Genomic DNA, 24230 nt, shown 5'->3' on the forward strand with positions numbered 1-24230 from the left:
AGGGGTCTCAGTGGACGAGAAGCTGGATATGAGTCAACAGTGTGCTCTTGTTGCCAAGAAGGCTAATAGCATTTTGGGCTGTATAAGTAGGGGCATTGCCAGCAGATCGAGGAATGTGATCATTCCCCTTTATTCGACATTGGTGAGGCCTCATCTGGAGTACTGTGTCCAGTTTTGGGCCCCACACTACAAGAAGGATGTGGAAATATTGGAAAGAGTCCAGCGGAGGGCAACAAAAATGATTAGGGATCTGGAGCACATGACTTATGAGGAGAGTCTGAGGGAACTGGGATTGTTTAGTCTCCAGAAGAGAAGAATGAGGGGGGATTTGATAGCTGCTTTCAACTACCTGAGGGGGGGTTCCAAAGAGGATGGAGCTCGGCTATTCTCAGTGGTGGCAGATGACAGAACAAGGAGTAATGGTCTCAAGTTGCAGTGGGAGAGGTCTAGGTTGGATATTAGGAAACATTATTTCACTAGGAGTGTGGTGAAGCACTGGAATGCTTTACCTAGGGAGGTGGTGGAATCTCCTTCCTTGGAGGTTTTTAAGGCCCGGCTTGACAAAGCCCTGGCTGGGATGATTTAGTTGGGAATTGGTCCTGCTTTGAGCAGGGGGTTGGACTAGATGACCTCCTGAGGTCCCTTCCAACCCTGATATTCTATGATTCTATGATTTTGTAAATTTAAATTAAATACTTTTGTATCTATAAGACTATTTAGAATTAAATTTGAAATAATGACAACTTATGTGGAGGCCTAAACTGAGTATCATCTATTAAAATAAATGTAATTTAAATAAAAAATATTAAAACAATATGTTTGCTACCAAAGTTTTAAAGAAAGTTAGGCCACCAAACTCGTGGAAGTCACTGGCTAAGCACCTGGAGCCTGAGTTTATTGATGTGCTAAACCAGCTTTTAGCTGTATTAGTCTCTGTTGCAGAAAGTGCAGAAAGTGTATTTTCTTCATTTCAGTTTATTTATCTGCCTCAATTTAATGAGTAGTTCATTCAAAATTAAGAAACAGATTAGAGTTAAAAGCAGGAAAGTTATTTTCCTCTTCCAATCTAACTAAAACTAAGCATGAGAAGATAAAGTCTACTAGTTCTAAAATCAATAAGGACACGGTGACTAGAAACAATTTGTTCAGTTCACTAACTACAGATAATGCTTTCTTTGTTTAATAAATCTGTTAATTTTAAATGCAAAACATGTTTTGATATACTTACTTTGGCATTTAAATTAGGTTTATTTAAGTAATTGAAAACAATTTTAAAATGCTGTTTTTGTGCCTTCTTAATTCCAATATCCATCCAGCGTGACAGAAATAATGAGTAAAACAATTGTATAGTAAGTAAAAAATACATCTGTCACAGTTACTGGGCTAGCTGCACCACTGTACCTTCTCAGGTCTCTCCAAGTGCACCCCACACAGGTGTCAGGACTTGGACGTTTACATCTTCTGGGGTGGAATTCCACACTTCATCCACTCCCACACCAGGACCTAGATTACAGCCGCTTGGGTATCATGCATGACTAATTCAATAGGTCCAACTCTGGACCCTCATTAGGATCCTCTGACAGCATGTTTACAATGATACACAGAAGCACTTTCTCAGAACAAAGAATGACTTATTTTGCCCCAAAGATACACAGTGCTTGGAGAAATAGATTTAAAATAGACAAAGAGGCCTATCTGAGTATTCAGTTACCTAAACTTAATCTTTCTATCTGCAGCTCAGACAGGTCTGGCTCATTCAGCATCTGATCTGAACAGCCTAGATTGCTTGAAGCCTCCTCCCTGCCTCTGTGACTCAGTCTGTCAGCTTTTTCACTGCCACACCCTGGCCAGCCTCTCAGCTCACCCCAAGCCAAACACCCTCTTTCTTTTATAAGGTCATTGAGGGGTTAGCTCTCCTTTTAATCCCAAATTTAGACTTGGGAAGAGTAAAAACATTTTAGGCCTGTATGGAGCCAGGTAGGTCAATTCTCTCACCAATTGTTGGCCCAGCCACTGTTATCTTAATGCCTTTGAAGTTGTGTACCTGAGGCTGACCTCTGTCATTTTTTGCCTTTCCATTAGGTTCCATAACAAGCCTTTTACAGCCTCCTTTGATTTAACTATAGGCGTTCAGCTAATAGTACCAAACTGAACAGCAATCGGAGTCACACAATATCCATAAAAATACAGACATGTTCCCAGTTTGGCAAAGTGTCACTCACCATTTTCTAACATAATAAAAAAGTAAAATTAAGAATCTGAATAAACATATGCTAAACTGTATACATGCTTAAATAAATATATACACATATAATGTATCCTCCTGGGAAGAAAAACAAGTACCAAATTGAGTTTAAAGGCTATATTGGGTTGCAAATCCGCAAGTTTTAATGGCTACCAACGAATGAGCATTAACTTTTGTTTAAGAAAATAAGTTAAAAGTATAAATACAAAACAAGATTTAAATGATTATTTAAATCAAGGTTTCTGTCTTGATGATTTAAATTATTATTAAAATTGGTGATTTAAATTACTGATTTAAATCAATTCACCCTGGTTTAGATTTTCCTGAACATATTCCCTCACATTGCCAAATTCCTTCACTTATCTAAAAACCAGTGCTTGACAGTTGGAGTTAATTATTTAGTCCCATGCAAAATGTCAGTCTCTCCAGAGGTTAAAGGATACCCCATACCCAGAAGCACTCCCTTATTTTGCCAAATCTTTTACTTCATCTCTAGGACCAGATCCTCTGGTATGGCTGAGCTGCAGGATTTGAGATGAGGTTGCAAATATTGCAAGATGACACTGTTTTACTCTTTTGCTTCCTTCATTCAGGAGGCCTGCAGGGTTTGTTTGGCCTCAGCATATGTGAGGACAGCATAGAGGCTATACTTAATGCAAGTAATGATGGCTAAAATAGTCTTTTGGGGCCATTCACCAGTCCAGGATTAATGGAGCACAACTTGCTCTGAATATGTAGCCTCTTGCCCCTGAAACAAGAATGTAGTCAAGATCTGACTACATTGGCTTTGTACCAGCTGGGGATTCCTTTACCCAAGTGGAATCCCTCAGTGGCTTTGTAACCCAGTTTTCCATCTCTTTTGCACCACCCAGGTTGTGGAGCAGGGTTGAGGATCTGAATCCTAATTTTAGGCAAAGAAACAATGGGGAAAAAATAAAATTGCCAGTAGGTTATAAATGGTTGTATACTCAGTGCAATTATTAAAATAAAATAAGATTTAGAAATCAATGCTTTAATTTAGTACTGATTTTCAAGGAGGAAGTTTTGTTAACTATTCTTACACTGCAAAACTATCTTTACACTGCAAAACAAGCTGCAGTTAGAAAGTACATTAAATGTTCTGCATTTGCTTTCAGTAATTTGGGACACTGAAGAGATATAATGTACCTTAAGGTTAAACTCATAAATGCACTCTGGTTAGCTTACCCTATGCTTTTTCTCTTTTCTTTCCTTTTTTTAAAGACTGAATTAAGGATTTACTGAGCAAACTTCACTGAATGCATCTGATAAACTTACATCATATCCACTGTTGCGGATCCCACGCCTTGGTCTCTCCCGGGTAACTAGAAGATCCATCTCGGTTTCTCCTGGGCTAGGGCTGTTCAGAGACTGTCTGCTTCTGTACACAGAGTTCTTTGTCTGCTGCCTGGAGAAAATCCAATGAGAAAATATTAAAATGAAGGCAAAGCACAAAAATAAATGACAGACAGTATTCTGCAATTATAACCTTTATTCTAACATTATCTTAGTTATTACAAAAGAGCCACTTTAATAGGATACCCTTTCTATACACACAAGTGCTGGAAGAAGGCAAAATTACAGAAGAGATCATTATATATTTTGTTTTCTGTTATTAAAACACCACAGCAAAGGGCTAAAGGGCACAGGAACCATAAACTGGAGCTGCCCAGAGGAGCTAAGCTCCAAGTGAATACCAGGATCCTTTGTGGTTTATAGCTGATAGGATTTAAAATAATTACTTGTAACTAACAGTTTGTCAGTTCAATGGGTGCTGCAGGTGCTGAGAAACTTTGAAAATCATTTTATTTAGATGCCCAAGTATGGGTTTAGGTGCTTAGCTTTAAACACCTACATTTGAAAACTGTGACTGTGGGCAAGTAATTTAGGAACAAAGAATACCATCAGCAAAACCAGGATTAGAACTCAAGAGAAGTGAATTATCATTGGGCCTGATCCTCAGCCCTTCCTCCCTTTCCAGATGCTTGCTGCACTAGCAGGACATCTTGAGGATTTCCCTGAGTAGAGGAATCTATATGTGGAGGAAAGCCCATGCACCACTTCTATGTCACCTGCTCCCAGCCCACCAGGCATAGATGGGAAGAGATGAAGTTTAAGCAGCTTTTTCTGCAACTTCTGTGGTCTAACTGGGTAGCTACATCCGCTTTACACCACCCCATTCTCAACCCCTCAGGCTGGAGAGAGCAGGGGGCTCCGCACTCAAACTGATCCCTGACTGGGTCAGTCCCTTAGGTGCTATTATGATATGAGGCTGCTCCAAGTTGCACTGGGGACCAAGCCAACCCCAGGATCAGTATAGTGCAAAGCTCCCTGCCCTCAGACAATGGATAACCAAGTACACAAACTATTGTGTAATCACAGAGTTTAGGGCAGAAGTAACCCCCAGATCATCTAGTCTGACCTTCTGTATATCACAGGCCACCAACATCATCCAGCACCCACACACTTAACCCAACAACTGACACTAGACCAATAGAGGGAGTTTGTCTGGGATCTGTCCAAGAGGAGGTATGCTAAGTGCTGCATTAGGGGAGCTGTGTTGGTGAGTATCTGAGTGTCTGTTGCGGGGACAGTTTGTCAATTTGACCATGTGCTTGATTGTTTGTTTGAAAAGTGTGAATTGGGAGTGCTTTGTTCCAGGTGGGCCTTGAGTAGGCCTGACTGTTATAAAAAGGCAGTCAGCAGCGAAGCAGCTGAGCGGCGAACAGCGGAGGCTAACAGAGGGAGTTTGCCTGGGAGTTCGCCTAGGGAGAGCCCACTGAGGCTTTTATCTTGCGGGCTTCTGTGAGTTGCTGCAACAGCTGAGGAAGCTCTTAGAAGGAAGAAATTATGGAAGGTGAGCATTCAGTTGTTGTAACCTGCACAGGTTGTGCCATGTTTGTCTTTCTTCCACTGGACAGAAGCGACTTTGTCTGTACAAAGTGCAAGCTGGTCTCCATATTGGAAGAGAAGGTTCGAGGTCTGGAGAAACAAGTATCGACCCTGCGTTGCATACGAGAAAATGAAGATTTCCTGGACAGACGTCAGGATATGCTTCTACGGGCACAACGTTCTGAAGAATCAGAGCAGGCTGCGCAGAGGGTACTGAGGGACGGTGCAGAAATTTGGCAGCATGTGACCTCCAGAAGAAGAAAGAGGAGCATCCATGTACCAGCAATGGAGATACAGGTGAGCAACCGTTTTCATGTTCTCTCCACAGGTACTAATGCGGACAGTGGAGTAGATGATACATCTGAGAGAAGGGAGCAGAAGGAGACTCCTCCGATTGGAAGGCATGAGATGCACTGTCCTAGGGATGGGGGTTCCACGGCCACCGCTTCCAAGAAAAGGAGGCAGGGGGTGGTGGTCGGGGACTCCCTCCTCAGGGGGACTGAGTCATCTATCTGCCACCCCGACCGAGAAGTCTGCTGCTTGCCAGGAGCTAGGATTCACGATGTGACGGAGAGACTGCCGAGACTCATCAAGCCCTCAGATCGCTACCCCTTCCTGCTTCTCCACGTGGGCACCAATGATACTGCCAAGAATGACCTTGAGTGGATCACTGCAGACTAAGTGGCTCTGGGAAGAAGGATAAAGGAGTTTGAGGCACAAGTGGTGTTCTCGTCCATCCTCCCTGTGCAGGGAAAAGGCCTGGGTAGAGACCGTCGAATTGTGGAAGTCAACGAATGGCTACGCAGGTGGTGTCGGAGAGAAGGCTTTGGATTCTTCGACCATGGGATGGTGTTCCAAGGAGGAGGAGTGCTAGGCAGAGACGGGCTCCACCTAACGAAGAGAGGGAAGAGCATCTTCACAAGCAGGCTGGCTAACCTAGTGAGGAGGGCTTTAAACTAAGTTCACCGGGGGAAGGAGACCAAAGCCCTGAGGTAAGTGGGAAAGTGGGATACCGGGAAGAAGCACGAGCAGGAGAGTGCAAGAGGGGAGGACTCCTGTCTCAGACTGAGAAAGCAGGACAATCAGCGAGTTATCTTAAGTGCCTATACACAAATGCAAGAAGCCTGGGAAACAAGCAGGGAGTACTGGAAGTCCTGGCACAGTCAAGGAACTATGATGTGATTGGAATAACAGAGACTTGGTGGGATAACTCACATGACTGGAGTACTGTCATGGATGGATATAAACTGTTCAGGAAGGACAGGGCAGAAAAGGTGGGGGAGTTGCATTGTATGTAAGAGAGGAGTATGACTGCTCAGAGCTCCGGTATGAAACTGCAGAAAAACCTGAGAGTCTCTGGATTAAGTTTAGAAGTGTGAGCAACAAGGAGGATGTCGTGGCGGGAGTCTGCTATAGACCGCCAGACCAGGGGGATGAGGTGGGCGAGGCTTTCTTCCGGCAACTAGCAGAAGTTACTAGATCGCAGGCCCTGGTTCTCATGGGAGACTTTAATCACCCTGATATCTGCTGGGAGAGCAATACAGCGATGCACAGACAATCCAGGAAGTTTTTGGAAAATGTAGGGGACAATTTCCTGGTGCTGGAGGAACCAACTAGGGGCAGATCTCTTCTTGACCTGCTGCTCACAAACCAGGAAGAATTAGTAGGGCAAGCAAAGTGGATGGGAACCTGGGAGGCAGTGACCATGAGATGGTCGAGTTCAGGATCCTGACACAAGGAAGAAAGCAGAGCAGCAGAATACCGACCCTGGACTTCAGAAAAGCAGACTTTGACTCCCTCAGGGAACTGATGGGCAGGATCCCCTGGGAGAATAACATGAGGGGGAAAGGAGTCCAAGAGAGCTGGCTGTATTTTAAAGAATCCTTATTGAGGTTGCAGGAAAAAAACATCCCAATGTGTAGAAAGAATAGTAAATATGGCAGGTGACCAGCTTGGCTTAACAGTGAAATCCTTGCTGACCTTAAACGCAAAAAAGAAGCTTACAAGAAGTGGAAGATTGGACAAATGACCAGGGAGGAGTATAAATATATTGCTCAGGCATGCAGGAGTGAAATCAGGAAGGCCAAATCACACTTGGAGTTGCAGCTAGCAAGAGATGTTAAGAGTATCAAGAAGGGTTTCTTCAGGTATGTTAACAACAAGAAGAAAGTCAAGGAAAGTGTGGGCCCCTTAATGAATGAGGGAGGCAACCTAGTGACAGAGGATGTGGAAAAAGCTAATGTACTCAATGCTTTTTTTGCCTCTATCTTCACAAACAAGGTCAGCTCCCAGACTGCTGCACTGGGCAGCACAGTATGGGGAGGAGGTGACCAGCCCTCTGTGGAGAAAGAAGTGGTTCAGGACTATTTAGAAAAACTGGATGAGCACAAGTCCATGGGGCCGGATGCGCTGCATCCGAGGGTGCTAAAGGAGTTGGCGGATGTGATTGCAGAGCCATTGGCCATTATCTTTGAAAACTCATGGCGATCGGGGGAGGTCCCGGATGACTGGGAAAAGGCTAATGTAGTGCCCATCTTTAAAAAGGGGAAGAAGGAGGATCCGGGGAATTACAGACCAGTCAACCTCACCTCAGTCCCTGGAAAAACCATGGAGCAGGTCCTCAAGGAATCAATTCTGAAGCACTTAGAGGAGAGGAAAGTGATCAGGAACAGTCAGCATGGATTCACCAAGGGCAAGTCATGCCTGACTAACCTAATTGCCTTCTATGAGGAGATAACTGGGTCTGTAGATGAGGGGAAAGCAGTGGATGTGTTATTCCTTGACTTTAGCAAAGCTTTTGATACGGTCTCCCATGGTATTCTTGACAGCAAGTTAAAGAAGTATGGGCTGGATGAATGGACTATAAGGTGGATAGAAAGCTGGCTAGATCGTCGGGCTCAACGGGTAGTGATCAATGGCTCCATGTCTAGTTGGCAGCTGGTTTCAAGCGGAGTGCCCCAAGGGTCGGTCCTGGGGCTGGTTTTGTTCAATATCTTCATTAATGATCTGGAGGATGGCGTGGACTGCACTCTCAGCAAGTTTGCAGATGACACTAAACTGGGAGGAGTGGTAGATATGCTGGAGGGTAGGGATAGGATACAGAGGGACCTAGACAAATTAGTGGATTGGGCCAAAAGAAACCTGATGAGGTTCAACAAAGACAAGTGCAGAGTCCTGCACTTAGGACGGAAGAATCCCATTCACTGTTACAGACTAGGGACCGAATGGCTAGGAAGCAGTTCTGCAGAAAAGGACCTAGGGATTACAGTGGACGAGAAGCTGGATATGAGTCAACAGTGTGCCCTTGTTGGCAAGAAGGCTAACGGCATTTTGGGCTGTATAAGTAGGGGCATTGCCAGCAGATCGAGGGATGTGATCATTCTCCTCTATTCGACATTGGTGAGGCCTCATCTGGAGTACTGTGTCCAGTTTTGGGCCCCACACTACAAGAAGGATGTGGAAAAATTGGAAAGAGTCCAGCGGAGGGCAACAAAAATGATTAGGGTGGTGGAGCACATGACTTATGAGGAGAGGCTGAGGGAACTGGGCTTGTTTAGTCTGCAGAAGAGAAGAATGAGGGGGGATTTGATAGCTGCTTTCAACTACCTGAAAGGGGGTTCCAAAGAGGATGGATCTAGACTGTTCTCAGTGGTACCAGAAGACAGAACAAGGAGTAATGCTCTCAAGTTGCAGTGGGGGAGGTTTAGGTTGGATATTAGGAAAAACTTTTTCACTAGGAGGGTGGTGAAGCACTGGAATGGGTTACCTAGGGAGGTGGTGGAATCTCCTTCCTGAGAGGTTTTTAAGGTCAGGCTTGACAAAGCCCTGGCTGGGATGATTTAGTTGGGAATTGGTTCTGCTTTGAGCAGGGGGCTGGACTAGATGACCTCCTGAGGTCCCTTCCAACCCTGATATTCTATGATTCTATGATTCTATGATTACAGCCCACAGGAGCCTAAATTATTATTTGCCACAGGGAGAGAACAGGAGGGACCAAGGTGCAACAATGCCTGAGGCCCCTGCAATGGTAGGGAACTGATTGAGATATATTCAGATAATCTCATCAAATGACCCACTCCCACACACCGTAGAGGAAGGTGAAAAAACCCCAAGGTCACTGCCAATCAGACCTGGGGGGAAGTTCTTCCTGACCCGTATGACAATCAGTTAGACTTTGAGCACATGAGCAGGAACTAGCCAGCCACGCACCTGAGAAAGAGAGAGAATGCTCAGTCCCACCTCAGAACCCTGGCCCATCCCATCCAGTGAGAGAGAGAGAGACAGACACAATTATAAATGTAATAAGCAGCAGTTAAAGCACTCCAGCTGCCTAGCCATTGTCAAGTGTTTCGAGGGCATCAGAGGAGACGTGAGTTTTCACAGATCTGAAGGAGGTTACTGGAATGATTGGTTACTGGGGATCTCCTCCCAATAAATAAGGGACGGCATGGTAGAAAGTGTGAAGGTTTTTGTGGTGAGATTTGACTAAAGGGCAAAAAAGGCTGGCATCATAGATGGAGCTGAGGGCTTTATGGCAGACAACAGTTTTTAGTACGGTAAAGATAAACCATGAATGACCTTAAACGTTTTGTCTTAAAAGTAACTGTCTTGACTTGAAAATAGCCATATATGAAAAAATCAACAAAAATTAGAGGCATGGAAAGACTTCAATATTAGAGAGATTGAAAAGATCAGAACTACTTCGGATAGAGCCACACAGGAGAGAGATGTGAAATAGAGAGTGGCACAGAGTCCAATCAAGTACTGCTATTTACCCTTTTATATGCTACAAGAACAAGGGGACAGTCAATGAAACTAAGAGACAACACATTTAAAGGACATACTTGATAAAAGGAAACACTCATTTACACGATGAGGAATTAGTCCATAGAACTTACCACCACAATGTATACTTGAATCAAATAGATTAGGAGAATTCAAAAAGCACTGGACATTTGCCTGAGTAGTAAGACTATCACCCAGTTACACTAGCTAGGATAAAATATTTAAAGTATATTAACCATGAAGCCTAAGGCCCTGATTCAACAAAGAGCTGAAACACATGCTTCAGTGTAAGAGTGGGATTTTCAAATGCACCTATGATTTAGGAGAAGTTTCTTCCTAACCCACTGTTGAGTCCTGATTCCGCAAAGCTCTTGGAATTTTCAGAAGTGCCTAAGGGATTTAGGAGCACAAGTCCCACTGAAAGTCACTTGTGCTCTTAAATTGCTCAGGCACTTCTGAAAATTCCAAGTCCCTTGCTGAATCAGGGCTCAAGAGTGGATTAGGAAAAAACTTTCCCAATAGAGATATTATTAGACAGTTGTTTATTATGGGGGTTTATCCACCTTCTTCTGAAGGCTCTGGTGCTGGCCGCGGCCAGAGACAGGATATGGGACCAGATGGACCATGGATCTGATCTAATATGGCAATTCTTATGTTCCTAAATTAAAGGCATTTAGAATTACATGTGTTTCTTTCAGAAGGACAACAGATATTTCCTCCTGCTTATATAGTTAGGGACACATTTTCTAAAAAATTCACACATTTAGTGCTCTAATAAATGCACACCCTTGACCTGATTACAAACCACGCAGGGAAAAACTGAGAACCATGCATGCGATCAGCAAGGTTTTTAAAAATTGCCCTGAGATTGCCAATTAGCTGATTTAAGGAAGATTCACTAATGAGAAGGGAGGTATCAACATTAACAACTGGCAATCACATGGTGTGTGTCTTCTGGGAACACAACTGCAGCATTTTGAAGCATGAATTAGATGCACAGAATGCTCAAAGCAACTGAAAGCATGGGGTGTTGGTTCTTGTACAAACCAAATTATTTAGTGATGGTGTTTTGTAAACAATTTTTAAAATGCTGTTTTCCACAAATCTGAATATATAAAGGTCAGCCTGAAGAATGCATTTAATTTATTTTTTCCTCCCATAACATTTTGGAAGTGACATACATACAATTAATATTAATGGTAGCTATACCAGTGGAACAAGAGGGAAACATGCCATTTTTTCCAGGAACTCTAAAATCTTTATTCTTTTACCTACTTCTACAGTATCTTATCTTTAAAAATGTGAACTGTTTTAAGATATAGGTTTTTAATTGCATATCAATATCTGGACAATGATACAAAGCAAGCTGTATTAGTCTTATGCTAAACTAGACTGCTGTAAGAGTGATTGTTTTTATTATAAAAATTCTATTATATCAGTTCATCTCTCAGAGAGTTGCACTACGTTGCAATATCACGTTACTGTATTCATCCAATAATGTGTCACTTTGGCTATCTTATATTCTGTTAAAAAAAATGCCTGAAGCTGGAAAATGTCCTGCAGCATATCAAGTTAGGTATCTACAGCAAATCTGTCATTCTAGATGTTGGTGTGGGGACCATAAAACTGGTTGTTTGCAAGAAACAGTAAGTTTTTCTGACAGGCAACAAAAATTCCCAAATTTTGAAAATGCCTGACATCTTTACAGAAAGTGCATCAGGGAATGATCCCTTTGGTTTTAGTTCCCATAGCCCAGCTCTACTCAGCAAGTATCTCTAGTGTTTGTACAATTAACATTTAATGGCTCAGCCCCAGAAGGCAGAGAGATCATTCCTTGACAGTTCAGAGTACTTGCCTTGATGCAGTTTTTCGTAACAATGAACTTTGTCTAAAATAGCTTACCCATTGGTTTACACAATTCATTAGAAAGCATACTTAGAAAAACAAAAATATTCCAGGATCTGTCAGCAAAGAGCAGATGGTTAATATTAAAGCTTCATATATAATGTTCTAAACGTTTCCCCACACCACTTAAGGTACATCATAAATATCCAAAATATGGCTTCAGTACTGCATTGTTTGTATTGTTCACATTAATATTCATGTTTCTACAGGCCTCATTTATATTCTCAGGACAGATTGTGCTAATAAAAATAGGATTACTGTAAAATGCTAATATTCACATTCAATATCTTACCTTTTCTATGCATATGTAACAATGTATTCCTCCCTCACTGAATTCCTGTTCAAGGAACTGATGCCCCAGACCCTTCAGCAAGGACACTAGTTACAATTTAATCAGAATCTTTTTTCTTCATTGACCTCCCAGTAAACCCCTGGGACAAGGGTTCTCAAACTTCACTTCCCACTGTCTCAGGGCCCTCACATAAACAAGCTCATTTGTCTACAGCTATTGCTTATATTCCAAGACAAGCTCTTTTAGAATCCTTGCTACAATCTCTCTCACCTGTGCAATGCGGGAGCATGCCGACTGTGCTGCCACTCCCAACAAGGCCGGCTCTACTAGTTGGTGAGGGGTGGGCTTGGCATGACCTCCTCGCTTTGTAAGGCAACTTGTGCTCCAGGGACACTAATGGGGGAACTTAGTGCAGACCAGAGCCTGCAAGTATGGCCAGCCGCTGTGCAATGCGTATAGATGGGGCTCTTTGCACTCTCCTCCACTAGTACATCTCTGTGTCCAAGAAAGAACGCTCCCCATTTACATATTGCCTCCAAGGGCCATAAAGTGCCACACAAATATTGATGATGTCTCACAATATCCTTACTCATTTTAGAGATGAGTAAATTATGTCAAAGATTAAATGACCTACCCAAGATCACAGAGCAATGAAGTGAAGAAAGCACCGTAGAAAGTGGTCACCATTAACTGCTGAAGGAGATACTGAAATCAACAGACATAATGGTGACATGTTCTAATTTGCTGGGTCTAAGTTACCTGTATCTTAGATTCAGCTCTGGAAATAATTACAGGTGTGCCTAGAACAAAATGATAGATTGGATCACTCCTGCACTTTGCAGAAGATCGGAGTCAAATGCAAATTTCTGGCTCACGTCCATTTCTAGAATAATCAGTCTTTTGAATAATAACCTTAGCACATTTTCAGCTTGGATCACTTTAAAAATGGCTCACAAAAGACCTGGAACCATGCAGCCTTCAAGTAATTTTGTTCTCTTTCCACTTATTCTTCTGTAACCATGTTATGGTTTTACTAAATGTGAAACATTCAGAAATAATCTTAGGCAACATCAATTTTCTTCATGAAATAGGAAGCACTGAACAGATTAAACATTAGTATGTAATACACATTTTCATCATCAGTGATGGATGTTTGCACTTCAGATGAGTCTTCTGCCCTTCAGCCCTGGGGGAATACCTATTTTCTAGATGTATATAAAAAACAAAAACATCTCACCTGTTCTTAGGCTCTGCAAATGGAGAAGACACATCTGCCTCTGGTTCCAAAACATAGTCTATTTCCTTTTGTGCTTTCTCATATATCTTTTTTCTTTCTGTCAGCCCTTTGTTGTTGTCAATCTGGGGGAAATCATAGTATCCTTTTCTCTTGGCTTTCAAGCGCAGCTTGTTGCGATAGTGCTCTATATCGGACTTCTGCTTCAAGGCTTTGTTTACCTAATGGAAGGTGAGTGAATTTCAGATGACTGTGCCATGCTGACGATTTCTCAATTACATTTTAAAAGTGTATTTGATGTGCAGCGCTTTGCTTTGCAGAGTGCCTCTTGCACCGCACCATGCCATCTGTCAGCACCAGGGAAGTGCAAGTGACAGAGTCATTGTATTTTGTATGACTTGCAGATGAATAAATACATTTTAGTCCCCTGGAACTAAGTACATCATAATAGTGACTCAATTCACAGCCACAGAAGAAGAGAGCTGATGTCAGCCAACCATCTTCTTGACCCAAACAATGTTTATTTTTAGGGAGGCCTGGGGGCAGTATTCTGTATATTTGAACAAATTTCACTTCTGCCCCAAAGTTGACTGTGTAAAAAAATGTCTACTTTATATACGGTTTGTAGCTAAAAAGTCAACTTCTATGATCTCCTTAAGAACTCCATCATATCTGTGAGTATGTAAGGAAATAGCATTTGTTCCTAGGTCTTACTCTGATGATACACAACCCACAGTTCTTGGAAGAAAAATAGGCATTGAATACTGTGCATGCCATGACTCTGGATATAAAGTGACAATTGTGACACGTTAGGGCTTAAAATACAAGCACAAAACCAGAACATGATATAATGCCCTAATCTGGTCTCACACGGGTAGCTTGACTACGCTGTCTTTTACCGTGTTTCTAACTGGCTAGCAGTTTAAAGTGTTGATTTTGTCCAATAAAGAGTCCAGGGCAATATCCTGGTTAGCCTTTGCATAAGTGTGCAGCATGGAGGAGCAAATAAGAAGCCTTCCCTCCACATTCGGTATATAAATTCCCCCATTCCCCTTATAAAGCACTTTGTTCTAGAACAAAATCTAAATAAAAATATTTGTAAAATAATATACCGGGTAAGTCTCAGAGCCAAGATGCGGCATTTGGTCAATGGCCCCATTAGATCCCAGTGCAGACCCACATCATTCTATGGGGACCTCGGGAGCAGTTGTGCCTAATGTGCAAGCCAGCACACAAACAGAGCAAAGGCATGGACCTGCTTTCTCCCCATCCCACTGTGAGCAGGAAGGATAGTCTAGTTAGCAACAGGGCACTAAGATGGGACTTCTGAGATCTAGGTTCAACTCCCAGCTCAGACTCGAACTTCCTGTGTGAACCTGAAAAAGTATGTCTTAGGCTAGGTCCACACTATCCGCCTGATTCGGCGGGGAGAGATCGATCTTCTGGGATCGATTTATCGCGTCTCATTTGGACGCGATAAATCGATCCCAGAAGCGCTCCCTCGTCAACTGCGGAACTCCTGCTCGCCGAGAGGAGGAAGCGCTGTCGACGGGGGAGCTTGCCTGCGCCGCGTGGACCCGCAGTAAGTAAACTTAGTTCGATCTAGGAAACGTCGACTTCAGCTATGCTATTCTCGTAGCTGAAGTTGCGTTTCCTAGATCGATCCCCCGCCCCAGTGTGGACCAAGCCTAAATCTACCCTTTGCCTCAGTTCCCTATTTTCTAAAATGGGGTGCTGGGAAGATAAAATCCCTTAATGATTGTCAGGTGTTCAAATACAACAGGGATGAGGGCTATAAAAGTACCTAGATAGGTTGCCTCCTTCAGAGCACCATGCATCTACAGGTATGTTAGGAAAGAGTGGGTCCTGAGCACAGAGACGGCATTTGTGACAGGATTTTACATAGGCCACACAAAGGGTGAAAGGCTTCTAACATTTCTCCTCTCTCTCTTCAATGCACCAAGCTAAGGTCCTATCACAGATATGTGTCTCCACATATAATCAAGAAACCAGCAGGTGAAACACTGTCTGATTACTCTTACCTCTCCATTAATGATAGCAGATTCCTGGCTCCTGTCTGATGCAGGGTGAGCGGGAGGCAATGCTACAGGTTTGATAGCAATCAGCTGTACAGATCCAGAAGATGTGTCAAAGGGATCAAGGGCAGACTTGGCGATGTTCTCAAAGAGAATGCCTCCCTCCTCTTCATCACTAAGGGGCACTAAAGCATATTACGTTTATTGAGCATATGCTCTCAATAGGTTTACTACAGGTTCAGGTGACAACTAAGTGAACACATGCAATAGATCAATACTGAGGTGCTCAATACACTAGAGGAGTAGACCCTGAAGACTTCCATACTGGAAGAACTCCAGTTAGATTTTAGATGGATGAGAAACTTTCTTCTAAGGGATTGTTTCTGAACATACTCTCCTAAAAGTGGAAGATTGATTTTCACCTATAACATGGAAGGAAAATTAGAAAAAAGATTGATGTAGAACAAATTGTAGGAAAATGATAATGGAGGACAAAAAGCACATCCTTCCATATACTTTATACAAAAGAAGATTGCGTGTGAGTTTTCAAATGCCATGACATGTATAGAAGTATCCAGCAGAATCCCATATTAGCACTTTGTGTCAATCTGAAAATAAAACCACTGATTTTAGCAAGGACTGTTAAGTCTATTACTACGAAAGCTGTTAAAATGAAGCACAGTGTTGAGTGTGCAAGTGTGCACAAGTAACTGCTAGTTCCCCAGCTGATGTAATCTTTTGCTTTAGAAAAATAGCACCTGCAGTCATTTCATAAAGTTTGTCAGAATTTGTGACCAGAAAGGAAAAGACTACTAATGTAAAACAACTCTGAATGTTTACAATTAAAAGGCACAGTCAATCCTCTATTTGTAAATCTCTGCTTAAAAGGGGAGCCTTCAAAAAAACCAAATTAGCCATTCCCCCCTAATTTATGTTGGAAAGAGGGCATCCCATTATCAGTTTTTGAAGCCTACTTTATCTTTGTTTTGAAAAAGTTTCCTGTAAGGCATGAGGGCAAATTCTGCAGAGATCCCTCCTTAAATAATTGTGCTATGAAAGAAAAAAAATGTATTCCATCCGTTTGTGACAGGAGTAGAAATCAGCTTCCATTAAAGAGCAGAGTGGTATGCTCTATATTACTTCCTCTGAAAATATATTCTGTTTAATCTTTAATCACTGCAAGAATTATAATGCACTGAAGGCAGCTCAGCAAGAGATAGATTAGACCTGTTTAAACAACTAAGATAGATAGTTTGGTAAAAATGTTTGATAGAAGTTACATAAAATATGAACCCACTGTATAAGCTTATTCATCTTTCTCTGTGTATTCACAGTAGGCTGAGTTGACATGATTTGAACTGTTGAAAAATACAGGTTATATCATGCTGTCACTAAATAATGTCCCTCAGGATTTGTGAAATTGCTCAGATAAAATGGTCTTTATTTTAGTCTACTGGGAACGCCTCTCAGACTTTTACAGAGGGTAGTAAAGCACAGTGCTATGAATTCCGAAGACTCTTATTAGTAAATGGGGTAAAAACCTGGCTCAGTGATGCCAATGGCAAAATTCCCACTGGTTTCAATAGGGACAGAATTTTATGGTAGGAGTATTAGATGAACAATTTAAAGCGTCCATATCATACAGTACTACCTAATAGGAGAACATTTTAAAATAATTATTAAGTCCAGACACTTTTCCCCCCAGGTATTTTTAATTGCTTAATGCTTGTGAATGGCATGTGATTAAACAGCTTTGGAATATGGGTTTTTTAGCTAAATAGCAATATAAACTGCTGTTTAGTCAAAGAACAGTTACAATACTACTCAAGTGCAAGCTTACTACATGCTGCCATAACAAGGTGCTTCAACTGTGGAGGGACTGCCTCTAAGGGAGAAAAATTAGTTCATTAGCTTTTTGACGGTGGTTTTTGTGAAATGGATAGCGGTACCAAATATTGTACCAAGACCAGAGTTTTATTTTACATACACAATTGAAAGGCTGTCAAGATGGTCATGATTGACCTAAACTTGGATAGTATCCCAGTAACCTACACATAAAAAGATACAAAATATGGTAGTAACTCCCTCACCTGCATCATATAGGCCTTGTCTGTACTGGTCCATGAACAGAGATTGAACTTTATTTAAACACTATTCCAACTAAACAAGTTTTAGACGTGGGTTGACTGGCCAGCATTGACTGGACCAAACTGTTTTGAAACCATTTTCAAAAGTTAGTTCCAACCAGGCTCAAATATGGTTTTGTAATGGCTTCTTTTTAACACTCTGATCTAGTCTACACTGTTCAGGCCAATAACATAGGAAAATGTCTTAGCTGGAAGTGTTGTACTTGTTAATTAAGGTCTCAATCCTGCAATGAAGTCCATGCGGACAAAATCCAGCACCCACACAGACTACAACTGGCTTCAAAATGGCTCAGCATCGGCATTCATCTGTCTGCACAGAACTCATTGCAGGATCTGGACTTAGACTTATTTATCCACTATTTGTTTGGGTATTGGACACATTTATTCAATGAAAAAAGAAAGGATGAGTACAGAGAATCAAAGGACAGCTACTTTTGTTGTTTTGTATTAGCACAAAGCAAAAATACCATCATCATCTCTAAGAGTAGTAAAGTCCATCTTCAGCATCTAGCATAGTGCTATTAGTATGGATAAATTAACTCTAGGGCTGTTAAGCGATACAAAATTTAATTGTGATTAATTGTGCAATTAAAAAAATTAATCGTACAATTAATTGCATTGTTAAACAATAATAGAATACCATTTATTTAAATATTTTTTGATGTTTTCTACATTTTCAAATACATTTATTTCGATTACATCACAGAACACAAAGCGTACAGTGCTCACTCTATATATATTTTTGATTACAAATATTTGCACTGTAAAAAACAAAAGAAATAGTATTTTTCAATTCACCTAATACAAGTACCGTACTGCAATCTCTTTATCATGAAAGCTGAATGTACACATGTAGAATTATGCACAAAAAATAACTGCATTCAAAAATAAAACAATGTAAAACTTTAGAGCCTACAAAGTCCAATCAGTCCTACTTCTTTTTCAGCCAATCACTCAGACAAACAAGTTTGTTTACATTTGCAGGAGATAATCCTGCCCACTTCTTGTTCACATCACCTGAAAATGAGAACAGGTGTTCTTATGGCACTGTTGTAGCCGGCGTCGCAAGATATTTACATGCCAGATACACTAAAGATTCATATGTCCCTTCATGCTTCAACCACCATTCCAGAGGACATGTATCCATGCTGATGATGGATTCTGATCGATAACAATCCAAAGCAGTGAGGACCGATGCATGTTCATTTTCATTATCTGAGCCAGATGCCACCAGCAGAAAGTAGATTTTCTTTTTTGGTGGTTCGGGTTCTATAGTTTCCACAGCAGAGTGTTGTTCTTTTAAGACATCTGAAAGCATGCTCCACACCTCGTCCCTCTCAGATTTTGGAAGGCAGTTCAGATTCTCAAACCTTGGGTCGAGTGCTGTAGCTATTTTTAGAAATCTCACATTGGTACCTTCTTTGCGGTTTGTCAAATCTGCAGTGAAAGTGTTCTTAAAATGAACAACATGTGCAAGGTCATCATCCGAGACTGCTAGAACATGAAATATATGGCAGAATGCGGGTAAAACAGAGTAGGCGACATACAATTCTCCCATTGGATTTTTTTTTTTTTTTTGAGTGCAGCTATGTAACAAAAAAACCCTACCTTGGTAAATTGCACTTTCACAATAAAGAGATTGCACTACAATACTTGTAAAAGGTTAACTGAAAAATACTGTTTCTTTTATCATTTTTACAGTGCAAATATTTGTAATAAAAAATAATAATACACAGTGAGCAGTGTACACTTTGTATTCTGTGTTGTAATTGAAATCAATATACTTGAAAATGTAGAAAAAATCCAAAAATATTTAATAAATTTCAATTGGTATTCTATTGTTTAACAATGTGATTAAAACTGCGATTAATCATGATTACCGTAATTTTTTTATCGTGATTAATTTTTTTTTCAGTTAATCACATGAGTTAAATGCGATTAATCAACAGCCCTAATTAACTCTAATCAAATTGGACCAGAAACTGAATGTTTTTTCCACCCTAACTTAACATTTGTCTATTAAGTGTCATTTGAATCATGAATGTGGCTTTTTCTGTTGCATTTCTTTTCATTGCCGGATGAGTGATAAAATAGGGATGAGATCCATAGATTTTAGCAATCTGGTGTAATTTAGATAGGCAGTGAACTGCAAGCAAGCACTGTGGGCACTTTCACATTTCCTCTCTTTTGTCTTTCCCAGTGAATTCAAGAAGAGTGCTCAGAATCTGATTAATCACAACTCACCATGTCACTATCAGTAAACCAACCAATGGAAGATCACATAGAAAACTACAAGTCTTTGAGGGCTACTTCATCTGCATGTATACAACATGGTTCAGCACATTCATTTTGTCTCTGAACATGTGGTTGAGGGGAGAGGATGTGAGGATTACAGAACACAAAGAACATTTGGATTATATTTTAATCTTAATAGTCACTCAAAAGGGGGACTTTAATTATAATTAGTGCCTGAAAGGGGGGAAACTTGCAACAACCCACATCTAAAGCAATACTTTTAGTTTGTTGTTTTTAACCAAATGAACATGAATTTAAAAAAATGATATTGATTATTCTGTCCCTCTTTCTGGATTAAAACAAATACCGACCAGTGTAAATTTGTGGGGGCAGAAAGAAAGGTTACATATACTTACCTACCTGTAATTTTTCCTTCTCTGAAGTTGGCACCTAGTGCTCCATGATCCATTACAACTGGGTTCTTCCTTCTCATCTTCCAAGCATGGAAGCTCTCTTTTTTTAAAAACCTTTTCACTCTAGTTTCAAAATGCAGCACCAGCAGGTGGAGCTAACCCATCAGCTCTGTAGTAGAGCTGAGAGAGTCTGACCCCACCCCATGAATAGTTGATTCCTCCCGCATTTTTGGTCAAACTGAATTGTTTGCAAACTTGCGTCAAATCTGGCAAATAGTTTCAGGTGAATAAAAATGAAGGAAGACAAATTCCAAAGAGTCAAAACACTTGATTTTGGTATTTTCAAAATGAAATTGTTATATTTTTAAAACCCAACACGAAAAAAGAGTAAAAGCCACCGCAAAGTGAAACAAAATGAGATTTTCATTTCACCAAGAAAAATAAAATAATTGTTGTCTTCAGCTCAACCCAAAGCTACGGGTTTTTTTTAGTATTTTTCTGGTTCAGCCACCAAACCCAAAAAAATCAGTTAGTTGCCTAATTCTACTCACTAGTTCCCCAAGCAGCTACCCAAGCTGAGAAGACAAATTGTAGATTTCTGACTAATGAACATGATGAACGATTAGTATCCAAGCAGGATACTTTGTTTTCTCTCTTCTTAACACAAAAAGGGGAAATGAACACTTAGGCCAGCACAAGATCCCAATGTGAGAGAATCCCAAGATCTCTCTTTTCCCCTGCAAGAATGCTGCATAAACTGGGGGGAAAGGAAGGATTGAAATATTTCCCATACAATTAGAACAGAAACTTAGAACAAAAAGAAAACTGAGAGGTAAACAGTTCTTATTTGAGGACTGTTACATGTTTTGTTTGGTTGGGGTGATTTGTTTTTCTTCTTCCCACACTATGTGAAGAGTTCTAATGAAGAAAAACCCAGGGAAAGAGAGGAGAAACTTTCTTCCAAAAGTCATGTCAGTCAAAGATAACATCTGTTTTAGAGTGATGGATAAAAGAATGCACTGAAAACCAGGTAGCCATGTGGCAAATTGCTTGAATGAAGCCCTGTGCTGATCTGCCCACAAAGTGGCCACATGCCTGACTGAATGAGTTCTCAGAAAAGTAGGGGGCTCTTCTGTGACCATCTGTAGTCCTGATAAACTCCTGAATTTATCCATCTGGAAATAATGGATATGATGCTTTGAACCCTTTCATAGATCACCAGACTAATCCTAAAATTTTCTTCAAGGGTTAGTTTATGTAAACAGAATTTGAATGCTTCAACCACTTCTGTAGTGTGCAACAATTCTCCTAGTTATGGAAAGCAAGTAAATAGATTATATCAAGTGAAAAACATGATTTTGGTGGATAGAAAATTCTGGGGCAAGCCTGATAATTACCTCATCTGGCAACTGCACATAAGGATTCTAGATGGACAGCCCCCCAAATTTACTAATTCTCCAGACAATATAATTGCTAACAAGAAAAGAATTAACAGAAAGCACAGAGAAGACTCCTCTATATATTCAAAAGAGAAGGTTCAGAGGTCACCTGAAGCATCAAATCATTCTAACAGTTTCCTGACAATGTCTCTGAAAAGAGACACAGCTTTAAGAAATTGGGAAATTGCCAAAAAGAGCTGGAAGTGGAAGAAATGCGCTAACAGACTTGGACCTTCAGGAAGCTAGGATTCAGACACAATCAATAGGCCATCTAGAAAGAACTTCAGTATACTGTATTCAATATCTCCAATATCCTCCCTGATTGAGAGGCAAAAAATTGGATCCTTGTCTTTTTCAAAAGCACCAAGAATTCCAGGATCTCCATATCCCCTGAAATGCCCAGATTATCAGACAGTTTATAAAGCTGAGCAGGAAGTCCATGAGTCCTCCTGAATATTCATGCTCTAGAAAGCAAAGCCTCTCATGGTGCATCTACACATCCCACAGCAGCAAGTCTCAGGGCCTGGGTCGAGAGACTTGCGTGCGGGCTACAGCACTAAAAATAGCTGTGTAGACGTTATGGCTCGGCCTCTGAAGCCGACCCCCTCCCTAGACTTCAGAGCCTGAGCTTCAGCCCAAGCCACAACATCTCCACAGCTATTTTTAGCACAGTATTGCAAGCTCACGTCTGTCAACCTGGGCTCTGAGACTCACTGCCATGGGCTGTCACTCACTGTGAAGACATACCCTCAGGGTCCAGGCCAAGAGCCTCAGGGGCTGTTAGTCAGGGAGTCTGAAGGGGTTCAGGAATGCTGCACTGACATCTGTAGTAATCAGAGATTGTGGGTATCTGGACCACTACGTTTCTATTAATTGTTTGAGGTCTCAGTGATTTAGTTCTCATTCTGTTGTGCCATTATATATAGAAGCAGGAGCTGAAAAGATGTGGGGAGGAGAGGAGAGCCAGCCACGAGCAGTCATCCTTGAAGCTTGTGAGCTTTAAACGCTTGCTGAAGTGATTTTGCAGCTGGGCAACAAAATGGTGCATTCTCCTCCCTTATGATGACATTTTGGTGCAGGTTCACAGCCATTTGGATTACCCTTTGGCAGACCTAAACTGTGAGCAACCAGATACTCTCAGCTTTGTCACTTAGCTGAAAGCTGCAGTCATGCTCAATAAAATGGCAGATTAGGGCAATCTGGGAACAAACAGAAACTGGAAGGAGAAACGCTTAATCACACCTCAGTCTGCAGATTCCAGCTATGTTGGTAGAATATAGGTAGGCTGGCTGTACAGGATAGGGTCCTTCGCTGCATTGGGAAGAAAAGCAATCAGCTGGAGTAGTAAAAAATGCAGCCTGGGTCAAGCCCACGCTAACCCAACAGAGTCTAAACAGAAGATCCATTGACACTGACAAGCTAGTTGAAAGAGCTAGATTGCTCTGCTGTATCCTGGGGGGGAAAAACAGAGAAAGCAGTGGTAAAATGGAAGACTGGGTTGTCTCACCCTTGAGAGAGGAGCAAGGGGCAGAGCAGGCTGGTTGTACAGCCAGACTGCTCTGCTGACTCCTTGAGGAAAAGGCAGTGGAAGGAGTAGTAAAAGAATGGGGAAATGGCAGACTATGCCATGTTTCACAAACCCACATCTACAGGAACTAAGAGGAAAACAGGATCAATGAACAGAATCTTCTGCCTGCCCAGATGTAATAGTAACTGGTACCAAATATGGGGAATTTGAGCCACCTGGATTTTTTTTTTTAAATGTGTTTTTTGTTTCAAAACTTGTGGGAGTCAGACAACCAAAGAGCAAAAACAGCCAAGGAGATCTGGTTTGTTGTTTCCAAAAATGTCATCTCCTGCAACTAAATTTCTACCCCAAGCAGCTTAAGGCTTGCCTGACACATTTGTGCTGTTGGACTGAAACCTTGCTGCCATGTTTCACCTCTGTCTGGAGCATTCAGCCAGAGATCTGGCTTGGAGATTCTGCAAAGCCAGCTCAGGTAACTGAATTTTTGCCTCAGACAGCTTAAAACTTGGCAGCCACATTGGGAGGCAGTGAGTTTTGTGCAGCTGAGCCATGTGTAGGAGCCCCTTTGGGCCTTCTACATTTCCAGGTTTTTTCCTCCAGCACTACATCTTGCACACTCCTGTTCTCCATTGATCCTCTCCCTACCAGGGGGGCACCAAAAAGGAAGGGGAAATATTATGGAAAAATCTCCTCCCCCAAGATAGAGGAGAGATGCAGAGGAACCTCCTGATTCTTCAAATGGAAGTGAGACACTAGGGAGTTGGGGATGGAATCTCTTCTCTCAGCTGCTCTGCCTGCTGGCAGTACACTGTGAAGCTAGAGAGAGACTAGTTCTTTTAAAAGAAAGAGGAGCCTCTGTGCTTGGAAGATGAGGCGCTCATAATGGATCCTGGAACAACAAATGCCCATGAGGGAGAAAGAAAGCTTACTTACAGTAGTAAATATGGCTCTTTAAGAACGTTCCCTCTGCATATTCACACTTGTGGGATGTGGCCCTGGTACTGCTGAGCTTCAGGAATCTGCCAGAAATACAGTGCCCATTGGGACTATACAAGTACCCC

General features: G+C 41.5%; 1 protein-coding gene across 1 annotated transcript in view; it reads right to left on the reverse strand.

Moving 5' to 3' along the window:
• KIAA1549L (KIAA1549 like) overlaps positions 1-24230 on the reverse strand; it is a 233878-nt gene that overhangs the window by 27981 nt on the left and 181667 nt on the right. Inside the window, exons 14-16 of the mRNA XM_026651564.1 lie at positions 15414-15592; positions 13375-13592; positions 3542-3671 (exon numbers count right to left, since the gene is read on the reverse strand). Coding sequence (XP_026507349.1) covers positions 3542-3671; positions 13375-13592; positions 15414-15592 — 527 coding nt within the window. The remainder of the gene's footprint in view (positions 1-3541; positions 3672-13374; positions 13593-15413; positions 15593-24230) is intronic.

The sequence above is a fragment of the Terrapene carolina genome, unplaced genomic scaffold (assembly GCF_002925995.2).
Source record: "Terrapene carolina triunguis isolate 2854851 unplaced genomic scaffold, T_m_triunguis-2.0 Scaffold96, whole genome shotgun sequence".
Lineage (NCBI taxonomy): Eukaryota > Metazoa > Chordata > Testudines > Emydidae > Terrapene > Terrapene triunguis.